Raw genomic sequence first — 13,115 nt, forward strand, 5'->3', positions numbered from 1 at the left:
TTTTAGGTTATTTCATGTACTTCTCTCAGGACTTAACCTTACCAAAAAGGTCAAAAAGCCTTTTCATCCCCAGTATAAGATTTCAGTTTTTATAGCACTTCAGTTTTTATAGCACTTCTTTTTTCCTGACAGGCTTATATTTGCAATTAATTAAAATGGCAAGATAAAGAAGTATCCTCAGCCTACTAACTAGTTATGGATCCTATTCAAATCCAGTTCTCTTTAGGCAGAAAATACGTTTTCCACTCAGAAGTTCAAGCAGCTGCTTTCTTTCACCCATGATGCTAGCCCAGGATGCCCAAATCCTGGAGCCACAGGAGTACCTCTGAAGCCATGGGATCTTCCTCTTTAAAGGGGCTGGGCTGTCATTTAACTTCTGATTTTGGCATCACCAACATGGAGACACTTGTTTATCCAGGTTAGCCAAATGATCTGCAGATAGAAGCTTCCTGTTAATGCTCTTTGACTGTGTGAAAGGGTGTCAGATTAGAGCTGAGGCTAAACTTAAGAAAGTATGTAACTGGGAGTCCTGTCTCAAACTGCTACCAGAGGAAGGAAGTTTACTGGCAACAGTTTCTGAATTTGAAGGCATAGTTGCTACCCCTTACAGGGATTTGCTAGAACCATTAGTGAAATCAGGTTCAGGGGGATCTTTCACCAGATGCCTTTTGAGGAGGGTTCTTATAAGTAACAGAATACATAAAAGTCACGATCTCTTGTTCAAAAGCTTGCTAAAGACTTTTAAACATCTGACCCCAAGTTTTCTGGAAGTAGCTAATATCTCACTCTGGACAGTAATTAATCACTTCCCTGACCTTTTTTCTGCCCCAGCCTTTGACATAGTTTACTGTTTTTGAGTTTTGTTTTTTGTCTTTTTCCTGAACTGGGATGGTAACTTGTGTTCTTGCTTAACCCTGTTAGAATGTATCACAGAATAATATTGTAGTGAATTTTAAATTTTAAATTGGTAAAGGGACTTGGGCACCTCTACTACGGGTAAAATGCTACTGGGAAATATAAAAATAATAAAATATGGTGTCTGCCTTTAAGATTGTTATAATCTAGTTGGGGGAACATGTATGTAAGTGACTGACTATGATACAAGGAAAAGTAAAATAAGCATTAACTAGAGGACAAGCTCATCCACGGTAATACAGATAATGGAGCAATTATTTCTACCTGAAGGGGAATCAGAAGCTCCTATGCAAAGGTTGTGGCATTTGAGAAAGTGTTGGAAAATAATTATAATTTTAAAGGGGAAGTAGAGAAGAAAAGATTTTCTACTGCTAGAATAGAATTAGTACAGACATATACATACAATTCAAGAGTCGTTCTTCTGTTTTGTTTTGTTTTAATCTAGCACATGTAAGACACAATGGTAGGTCTGGAAGAGAAGCAAAGAGAAATAAAGAAATGCAAGACATAACAAGTTTCCTTTTTCTTCTCTAACTTACATTCTGCTTGAAGGAAAAGTCATTTCCAATTAAGTCTATCTGAAGAGTTCATCAACAGCATATAGTTGTCTGGAATGATTCAACTGGGTGGCAAGTCCTTTAAAATCTACAGTACATGGAGCCAGAAAGAATTCAGTATTGCCAGAGCGAGTAAAAATTTCCTAGAAGGCATGGGATATGAGCTGTTTCTTGAAAGATGGATGCAATGTGAAAATAAAATGTGAAACTACCAACTTAGATGAGTAGAAAGTGCCTTTGGCCCACAACAGGAAAACACACACACACACACACACACACACACACACACAGAGAAATGCATGTTTAGGTGAACTCAAATGCCTACAAAGTTCAGCTAGATAAATTAAATGAAGCAGCCTAGGTATATAATGAAATGGAGCATAGGAGACTATGGATCCCAGGCTCAAAGCAAAGGAAGACATCACCAAGCTCCAGGCAAACTCTNTGCCAGGAGGCTAAAGCAAATGCAATTAGATGATATATATATATATATATATATATATAAAATTAGAAACTAATTCTTAAAACAAAACAAAATTATGTTGGTCAAAACTCTACTGGACACATAAAAATTCCTTTGCAACATATTGAGTCGTATCTAGTATATGGACCACTAATTTTCAACCTCTTTTGGATTGTGGAGTGAAAAAACTGCAAAAACTAAAACCTTTCTATTTTCTCCTATAATTATTTAAGGTTATAGACCAGAGATGAAACATAAGAAAAGTAAGTAAACATGTTTTAATCTGGCTACAAAATGTAGGATATTCATATGTGAAAAATATTAAATGAATGGGACTTGGTAGGAATTACTGCTATTAAAGATTTTTAAATTATTTTTAGATAAAATTCATTTTAAAAGCCTATTGTTTAAATTGACCACAAAAAAATTTACAAGAAAATTTTGGAAATATTTATTGGCTCAAAATTATTTGCAACCATATGGCTCTTCTCTATTCTATTCGGGAGAGGATTCTAGGTCCACGTTTTCCAGTTTGGGCCTGATGAAATACTTGAATGACCTTTTACTTGCCTTTTCTATAAGCTGCCAGCAGTGGATGCCACCAGGATGTCCTGGTCCAGTTCATGAATGTGCCTGCTCTGTTTTGGTCCATGAGGCTGGCTGACATTGAAACCAGGAGGAGTTTGGTGGTTTTCAAAAGGTGCTTTGGGGCCTGCTTATTTCTGAATTAGGTAAGAGTCCATAAATCACATACAAAAAATACTGTTATCAATCCCCTCTTTGTTTAGGTTTCTCCCCAGGTGAGTATGAAAGAACTAAAGTTGGTGTTAAGAATATAACTTCTAAGCCTTCACATTAAAATTGAGAAAGTTCATTATTTAACAGAAAAAAACTAATATATTTCCTCTCCCCTATCAGGAATTCCTGACAGATGAAGAAGCTTCATAACAGAGAAAAATTAGGCAGAATAAGGAATATCACATGGAGATTACAAAATCATGCCTCTGTTGAATGAAATGCAGCATTCCAGATGTTGCCTACATTTCACTTAAAACCAACTGCTAAGGTTTATGAACAATGCAAATTCCTAAAATGTAACAGGGCAGCTCTACTTCCTAATGCTGAGAAAACACTTCGAAGATCATCAAATCTTGAAAATGTGCTAATGAGCCACAAAGTCTGATGAAAATCAAAGGTGCAATATTCCAAAAACACTCTGTGATTTAGATAAGCATGGCTTAGGTTTCATCATTGATTACAGTACTTTAAGACAAATTCTGCAGTGTTAAGGAAGTCTCAGTAATAAAAACAATTCACAATAGCTCCTTATTAAGTTATTTTCAGGAAGTAGGGTCAAGACCTGAGAACTGTATAAGAGAAAAGAAAAACAGGCCACGTAGACCATTCACTTGCTAAAATGTGAACTATTAAGTCTTCATGACACAAAACATGACATTTCCAATTACTTAATTTGATGATTATTTATAAATAATAAGTCCAAGTTACGAGCAGATGTGTTGTGTTATTTAATTATGGAGGATAGAATAGCTGGAAGTATTTTCCATAGGCAATATCTCTATGGGAGGTAAAATGCTCACATATTTCAACTTTGGTTAAGATCAAGTGGATCTAATTAGCATTTTCATCTAATTTATTGCTCAGAATTCCCTTTAGTGAGGTATGCTTTTGATAAATTTCAAGAAAAACTGGAGAAAAGTTTGGAATTAGACATATAAAAGAAAAATGAGGATCCTTCCCCAAAGATAAACCAAAAAATTATCTGAAAAACTAAAATGACAAAATTGGAAAGTCATAAATTATAGTTATATTAATAATGAGACTTACAGAACAACCCAGAATTATTCTGTATTTATTATATTTGGGGCACACGACATAATTTACCTGGACAATTTTAATTAAAGTTACATACAACTAATTAGAGGAAAAAGGACTTCTCTATTTTCTGAATGAATGAATTTTGTAGCCATATTGGTTAGTTACTACGTAAAGTCATTATAAATCATAGAGGTATTGACAAACTTGTAATTAAATGTGTAAATAACTTTGCTTTATTTTTATTTTCTTATTTCAGATTATAAGAATTGATTGTGAACAGGGTTCCCACAACACACTTTACATCCTAGACAATTTAGAATTTCATTTCCACTTCTTGGCACATAGCAGATATAAAACTCTATCCTATGGAAACTAAACCTGTAAACTTGGTACTTCATAAAGATATTGTGACCATAACAGTGTTCACAAGACATTACTAATATGATTACAAAACTGAGAGAGTGGCAAAATATATATAAAATCCTGGTAGAATTGACCTATTCTATTCCCTGCAGGAAATTTTCATTTGACTCAAAAGAGAACCCTGATGCATTCTTTTACTTACAATTCCATTTTCAGAAAGGAGAAAAAAAATCAGGCGACTCCATACTTGATTTGACCAACAAGGAAAGACCAGTCAAATTTAGTTTGTGGAAGAGATGCAGAACGCCCATAACACAATCGTCTCCTTAAGCAAGTAAATATATTGCCATACCTCAGGATGTGGTATGTGGTATGTGCCACATGAGATCTACCATGTGCCCTATTTGTAACATCAGTGGATTTTAAGTTGTTATACAAATATAACACCAAGAATTGCAGATGGACCTTCCCCATCTTTCCTTAGGATATCTTCAATGTTTCACTACTTTAGAAATATTTTTAAAGAGATCATGAGAAAATTATAACCAAGATTCATCAATGATTTTCTGTATCAAGATGTTAGGAAAACAACAATATTAATCATCAATTCTCTACAAACCTTTCTCAGCTTACCTTGTGGTATACCTCTTCAGAACGAGTCCCTGCTGAAGGTTTATTTGCCTCTTGATATGATTCTCTTAGGCATTTAGTTTTAAGAAGCGGCCCTCTCCTGTCCCCACAAAATCACCCATCCTCATTCCTTCTACCACTTTCACTAAAAAAATGTACACTACTATTGTCCAAATTTGATATGTCCTATCCATAACCTAAGGAACAATTATCTAGATAAAACTGACGACTTAAGTATGGAATTTATAATATTTTAGTAATCATGGGTGCACCATCAGTCTAGCGTTAGTAGGTAATTACTAAGAAAACTTCATCCTGAGGATTTCACACAGCACAAAGTGTTTTCACAGGAAAAAGTTCTGCCATGATAACTTCGAAAAATAATTGACTGCCCTCCTTCAAATTATATCCATTTTTCCTAAATCCATATGAATTCAAATGCTTCTGTAAGTTCCATGGAGAAATGTAACAGTGTTGAAGATAAGAATGCATTTTTATCGAGTGATACAAAGTAAGCATTTACTGGCTTATTTAGAAAATATTAACCTGGGTGCTGCCACCAAAACAAAATCCTGATTCTGTATTTCTTAAGTAATCAAAGAAGATTATGTAAAAGAACAAAATGCCATTTTACAAATAGACCATGAAAGAAGGCACAGAGCATTTCTCTGGGAACGTAGGGAAGTCTGCTGTTTAAGAAATGTAAACAAAGGGGCGCCTGGGTGGCACAGCGGTTAAGCGCCTGCCTTCAGCTCAGGGCGTGATCCTGGCGTTATGGGATCGAGCCCCACATCAGGCTCCTCTGCTATGATCCTGCTTCTTCCTCTCCCATTCCCCCTGCTTGTGTTCCCTCTCTCGCTGGCTGTCTCTATCTCTGTCGAATAAATAAAAAAAATAAAAGAGGAACAAAACGTATGTGCTTATATATAAATGATTTGGAAAGATCCTCACATTAAAAAAAAAAGAAATGTAAACAAAAACCTGGGGATACCAATGATACAGCTAAAAGAGGACTTGGAAACTATTACATACTTATCACATCTGGCCTAATTATATATCCTAACAGTCTGGCATAATAAACATTCATAAGTGGCTAAGGCCTGTGGGTAATTCATATAACACACATTAACACATATATTTATAAAAGACTTATTTTTCCCAATGAAAGTATTTACTTGTAGAAATAAATTTCAAATCCTATAACCACAAGATGCAAGGACCTAACAGATGGGAGAGCAATCCATTTTAAAACAAGCAACACAGGCAGAGATCTGCTTGCCATGAGTATGAATATTTGGTAACTACACGGATTCAAGTATCAGGAACAGTGCAGCTGTTATTGGGGACTGAAACTTACCGGTACTTGTAAGCAAGTTAACATTTCTCATCACACCTTCAGTGTAAGCTCCTGGCTCATAACTGTCCATTTCACCTGTGACAATGTGAGCAACTCTTGCTGCCCGTCCTCTGATAGCACCTGCAGCACGGTCTAAATTATCAGCATCCTCGTCTCTCAACGCTATGATACACTTGTTGACATCTTCTAGGATATGGCTTTCTGTAAGTAAACAGATCAAATTAGTGTAGCATATTACAATTCATGTTAACTTCTGACTTCAGATGTGGAACTCACTGGGAATAAAGGACACACTGACAATTAAAGGAAAAAAATACGATTTGCTTACATCTCCTTAATAGAAAAATTTGTGAAATATAGAATTTTATATTTTACCTGCATTTTTATAGATTACATATTATTTTAGATTTTAGTTCCAACTGACTTGATTTTAGGTTTGAGTGACATACAGGTACAAATTGAAGAAAATTTTTAGATGAAAGTAAAAATAAAACACAATGATGGAACACTTAATTCCGATTAAAAGCAACACTATGCAGATTATAAAACATTTAAAAAATATCAGCTATCCTAAATATATAGAAAAATAAAACTATGGAGTTCCAATTCGACTAATGTTCATTGGTGTGTAATAGAATTTAAGTTATGGTGGAGGCTTCCCGACACCATCAAGCAATTCTCTGGACACCGAATGAGTGTTCTATGATTCAATTCCAACACTACCTACCCAGAGGTAGCATTGGATCCCAAAGGCTAAGGGTTCAGTCCTATAAGACTGCCCTCCACCCCACTTCAGAGCCAGTTGCAGGCCTTTCTAACCCCACTGGCTATAAATCAGCTCCCATGAGCTCCTCCTTGGGTTTGATTAATTTGCTAGAGTGGCTCACAGAGAAACATTTACTTACTAGATTTAACTTTTATAACCCAGAACAGCGAGACAAAAAGATGCATAAGGCAAACTATGTGGGAAGGGTCAGGAGCTTCCACACCTTCTCCAGGTGCGCCATTTTCCACACATCTCCAAATAGTCCCAACCTGACAGCCTCTAAACCCTGTCCTTTTGGGTTTTTAGGGAGGCTTCATTACATAGGCATGATTTATTAAATCATTGGCCTTTGACAAATGATTTAACCTCTAGTCCCTCTTCCTCCCTGGAGGCCAGAGGATGGGACTGAAAGTTCCCAAGTTCCAACCTTCTAATCACATGGTAGATTATCTTGGCAATCAGCCCCCACTGGGGGTGTGTGGATGATACAAATGTCACCTCATTAACATCACAAAAACACCTTTATCGCTCTCATCATTTGGGAAATTCCAAAAATTAGGAGTTCTGTACCAGAAATGGGACAAATACCAAATATATATTTCTTACTATAGATCACAGTATCACATCTGCCAATCTCCTTTGGTCTGCTTGATCAACTCCAACTATTATTTCAAACACTGGGCAATGTTCCTTCCTCAGGAAATCCATGCTGACCTACAGCAGGACAAAGTTGGTTCCATGTTGCTTGGGATTCCCATTAGATGGCTTATATGTTTTCATTACAGCTTCTTTCCATGTTTTAATGATGTACTAATCAAAACACCTCTTTTATAGACTGTGAAATATATGAGTGTAAGAATTTTATTTATTGTTTGAAGTATCATATCTAGTCCCTAGTATAATACATGGCATCTGTTAGACCAACAGGAATGTTTGTTGAATGAATGAAGTCCTCTAGTAACATACTTGGGACCAGTAAATTATTTTGTCTAAATCCTAAATCATGGATTATGAACATAGGTAGACACATGTCTGTGCACTTAATTTTAATCAATTTAACCCATCTCAAGGACAATCAGGTCATTTGCATGAAAAGGATTAAACACTGAAAACCTTCATCATAAATTCACTAGAGTTTTAACCTAATTTGTAGCATTCAGTTATAAATGTGCCATTAAGGCCTATAATAAATCCAAGCACAGTCCCATCTCAATAGAAAGTGCATGTATGTCATCACTGTCATGTTCCCCTAGAACTGAAAGTACAAGTTTTAATGTGGAAGGATATAATCATCAGTTGTTGTTGTTTTAAGTCCACAGATGTGCAATTTAACAACACAGTAAGAAGCTGTTATTGTTCGAATATGTTGTTATTTTTTTTTAACTAATACTATATACACCCACACACAATAAATGTTTAATCTGTATTCACTCAAGGTGGTTAATTTGAGATTTCAGAACTGTTCTGGCTCAGTCCTAGAGAAGCTAAAAAATATCTAGGGAAAAACAATGTTTATTCTTGGAAGATTAATTAACTAATAAACTGTAATTTCTGTTTAAGTAAAGGCAAAATCATAGCTGCCACAAGCTATTTTCTTCCTAGTAAATTTTGCACAGGAAATAATATATAAAAAATATTCAAAACTGACTTGAATGTTCACCTCGTCTGTAGAGCAATGACATACACAATCACCAATTTATTTTGTTATTTAAAGCAGAGATTTAAAATACAGCAAGGGTTTTTTTGGTTCTTTTTTGCTGGCCTTATTAAAGTTTGTGTGGTTTTTGCTTTAGATTGAGCCACGTTATCGGAAGGCATAGTATTAATCACATTGAAGAATTATAGAGGGGAGGTCAGATATGGAAATAAAAGTTCTACATGAACATATAAATATGTAAAAAATAAGTGAAAGAAGTGAAGAGAAACATTTAAGCAGACTTTATCCGAAGCAGTTATATCGAGAATGTTGGAGATGATGACTAAATGATCTTTTGAATTACTAAGATTAAATATAGCACAAAAGCATTAGGAAAGGTTTGCAAAATTTCCATTATTATGACACTTTCCCATTACCCTGAATGTTTCACAAGATGCCAGAAATTATTTGCATGAAATTCTAAACATAGAGTGCCAGAAAAAGAAAATAAAAATGCTGGGCACCTCCCACATATGCACAATAACTAAACATTAAACTCATTTCTTAAAAACAATTATTTCTTTCTATTCCTATTTCAGGTGAATTTAAGTTGCTAGAAAGGCCTTCAGGATAGTTTGATTTTTATGTCTAGCTATATAAATTTATGCTTCTAGGACAGAAATTAAACACCAAATACCTTGTGTAAAACTTCTTACTGATGTATCTCTGAAGCTTTTGCTAATGAAATAGGTTTACTTGTTAGACATAGCAGAGCTCATTAGGAACTCTGCCTCCATTTTATTTGTTTATTTTTTAACTGTAGATGCACTTGAACTCAACAACTACATCATTTTTAAAATGAGGTTTAAGAGAAAGAAAATGTTATTATAGAACAAGCATATTCAGAATACTATATTTTTGTGGAATTGACTGAAGATTTGTCTTTGTTTCAGAATCCCAGTTTTAGCATTTGATGTGGGGTGAGGAGTGGAATGTCCTGGTGTTACCGCAAATCCTGAAGTGCATTATTTTTAGAGCAGAGAATTGTTGAAGTACTGGCAATTTCTATCAATCATTTTACAGCCCTCCGGAGATGCAAAGGGTGATTTCTATTATGTTGGAAAACAGTCATAAACAAAGCAATAAAGGAATGGATCTTAGACAAAAAGATAATTTATCTGTTGCAAACTTCTCTGGGTAACTCCATCTCCAGTCACTGTGGCATCACACCATAAGATTTTGAAATGCAGTTAAACTTTTTCTATTTCTTTCTTAATTCTTCAGTTTTCCACAATTAAAGACAGACTTCGCCTTTGAGAAAGTAGAAAATGAACAAAAAAAATCCAGAGAGACCAAAAAAATAATTTATTGACTTTGACTTCCAAAGCAGAATTTTAAAATCCGTAGCCCAAAGAAAATACTGGAAGTAGGAGCACATTTTATCTGCAAAAAGTAGACTTTGTTGAGAGGTCAAAGTCTGTTTTCTTTTCATTCACAAAGATGGGCTTTGAATATATCAGTGACAAAGCCTGAAGAAGTTGAGGGTTCATGTTGTAATCTCTTGAGGGGGGGTACTATACCGCCAAGTGTTTCCTCCCTGACATCTGCATACCTAAAACACAATTCTAAGAAGAGGAGAAGAAAGAAAAAGATATTTTGTCTAAAGATTTTTTTCCCTAAAGAGACTGAGTTATAAGCCAAAAGAGGTTAAAGTTCTTAAATTGGCAAGGGTAAGATTAGCAACGCACTGTATATGAGCTCAGAGAGTTAAGCTAAGTTTAATTATAAGGAAATAAATTCCCATTTTTGCACACCTGGACTTTTAAGTGTAAATTTCAAACTCACTACAAAGGCAAGTACACAAATGTTCAATAAATAAAAACAAACAGCAATTTTCTTTCTCTTTTACCAAAAAACGTGAAACTAAAAGCAAATGGAATGCACCAGTAAGTTACGTTTTGTTTATATGTCTACTTTAAGGTGGTTAAAATTTCTGTTTGGCAAGAATTTGATCATGAGGATTGGTCTCCCAATTAACTGATACGCTGTATAAAGATGTAGGCAGGCACAATTTTGAGAATAAAGAGCATGTATGGAGCTAAACACAAAACACTTTAAAATTCCTCATCTCTTTTCTTTTTTTTAATTTTAAATTCAATTAGCCAACATACTCTATATCATTCGTTTCAGATGTAGAGTTCAATAATTCTCTTCATCCCCTTTCTTCAGCCTAAAAACCTTTCATCTGTCTCTTCTCCCTAACCTAAGTAATACTTCAAGTTAAAAAATGAGATGATATATGGGGGCGGCTGGGTGGCTCAGTTGTTAAGTGTCTGCCTTCGCTCAGGGCGTGATCCCGGCATTATGGGATCGAGCCCTACATCAGGCTCCTCTGCTATGAGCCTGCTTCTTCCTCTCCCACTCCCCCTGCTTGTGTTCCCTATTTCGCTGGCTGTCTCTCTCTCTCTCTGTCAAATAAATAAATTAAATCTTTAAAAAAATGAGATGATATAAAAGATAAATAAGGTGCAATCTCTATCCACAAAGACTACGCAAGTTAGGAACCAGAAATAATTATTTCCTTTTATCATCCTTTACTCTTCCCAAAATAAAGATGCCACAATTATCATTTTAGAATTCTAATGTTTTGTTAAACTTTTTCACAAAACTCTGTAGTACTTATGCAGATGCAATTCGATAGAAATCAAAACACCAAAAGAAATTCACTGAAGCCTTCATATTTCTTTCAGTATGTCTTCAGTATGCTCTTAGGATTTATTAAAAAATTTATCAGAAGCTTGGAAATAGGCAAAAGTACTATTGCATGCCCTTGCAGTGTCCTGCTGGGCAGAAATTGTGAATCAGGCCTAAGATCTAATTCCCCAGGAGTGTGTACCTTTGCTCCACTTGCTATTTACTATTGGTTAGGATATTCTGCAGCTCTGAGTGGATGCTCATTTTGTTTCTAAAACTGACAGCTATATAAATGATTCTTGTCACATAGTAATGCAACTTAATTTTTATCTGGTAGAGATAGAAATAATTTTTGTACTAAAGATAATCCTGAAGGTTACATTCTTATTGCTTTGTAGCACATTAATAAGTTGTGTTTTTAAATTAGGAATTTTATTTATTTTTTTAAGTTTTTTTAAGTTTTTTTTTTATTTGACAGAGATAGAGACAGCCAGCGAGAGAGGGAACACAAGCAGGGGGAGTGGGAGAGGAAGAAGCAGGCTCATAGCAGAGGAGCCTGATGTGGGCCTCGATCCCATAACGCCAGCATCACGCCCTGAGCTGAAGGCAGACGTTTAACCGCTGTGTCACCCAGGCGCCCCTAAATTAGGAATTTTATTTAATCATTCTTTCTTCATCCAATTCTCCTTAAACAAGACTTATCATCATGCTAATGAATGAATTTCTGGCACAAACTCACTTTAAATTTGTAAAAATCTTGATTTCAACTTTGGAAAATTATTCTTTGACTGTATGCTTTGACTTGGAAGGTATTAATTTTGTTTCAAGTATTTTTCTCCTGTTCAGGGGGAAAATACATAAAGCAAAAGTTACATGTTGAAACCTAGACCTATATTTTAAATGCAAAACTATAAAGCTCCTAGGAGACAATCTAGGTAACCTAGGATTTGGCAATGACTTTTTAAAATACAACAATGAAAGTATAAATGATGAAAGGAAAAATTGGTAAGTTGGAATTCATAAAAATTAAAAACTTCTGCGAGGATGAAAAGACAAGTCACAGATGGAGAAAAATATTTGCAAAATGCGTAACTCATAAAGGTCTAGTATCCAAAATGTATAAGGAATTCTTAAAACTCAACAACAACAACAAAAACAGTTGGAATGACCAAAGATCTGCACAAACATCTCAAGGGAGAAGATATGCAGATGACAACTAAGCATATGAAAGGATACTGGACATTGCACATCATCAGGAAATTGCAAATTAAAGCCAGTGAGATGCCACAATACACCTTTTAGAATGGCCAACTCCAGAACACTGACAATAAATACCATGTGATGACTATGGGGCAACAGAAATTCTCATTCATTACTGGTGGGACTGCACAATGGTATATTAACTTTGGAAAACAGTTTGGCAGCATCTTATAAAACTGAACATACTTTTACCATACTATCCAGGAATTGTGCTCTTTAATATTTACCCAAAAGAGTTAAAACTTACGTTCCCACAAAACCTTCACATTTATGTTATAGCATTTTTAATTGCCATTACCAAAATTTGGAAGCAACCAAAATGTCCTTCAATGGATGAATGGAAAAACTAACTGATACATCCAGATAATGGGATATTATTTAGCAAAAAATAAAATGAGCTATCAAGCTGAAGTAGGAAAGCTGAAAGGACTCCATTTTACAAAGGTCCTGTCTCTGCTGTTTTTCTGCTAAGGCCCATTTACTCCTGTTCCATAGTCTGCCTGTGAATAAGCCAAAAAAAAATATGTTCCCACTTCAAAGGGGAAGCAAGAAAGTTAATCATTCTGAGTTTTGTCCTAGACCCCAAACACCTCATAACAACCAAGAAGAGCCAAATCCCAAACATGTTGCAGGACATT

The 13,115-nt window shown here is 35.1% G+C and overlaps 1 protein-coding gene across 3 annotated transcripts in view; it reads right to left on the reverse strand.

The window, feature by feature from the left end:
* The window catches only part of CTNNA3 (catenin alpha 3), a 1,722,523-nt gene that overhangs the window by 403,555 nt on the left and 1,305,853 nt on the right, over nucleotides 1–13,115 (reverse strand). For all 3 annotated transcript variants that reach the window (XM_034662590.1, XM_034662589.1, XM_034662591.1), the window contains one exon: nucleotides 6,122–6,322. In XM_034662590.1, coding sequence (XP_034518481.1) covers nucleotides 6,122–6,322 — 201 coding nt within the window. The remainder of the gene's footprint in view (nucleotides 1–6,121; nucleotides 6,323–13,115) is intronic.

Source organism: Ailuropoda melanoleuca, chromosome 6 (assembly GCF_002007445.2).
Source record: "Ailuropoda melanoleuca isolate Jingjing chromosome 6, ASM200744v2, whole genome shotgun sequence".
In the NCBI taxonomy this organism is placed as follows: domain Eukaryota; kingdom Metazoa; phylum Chordata; class Mammalia; order Carnivora; family Ursidae; genus Ailuropoda; species Ailuropoda melanoleuca.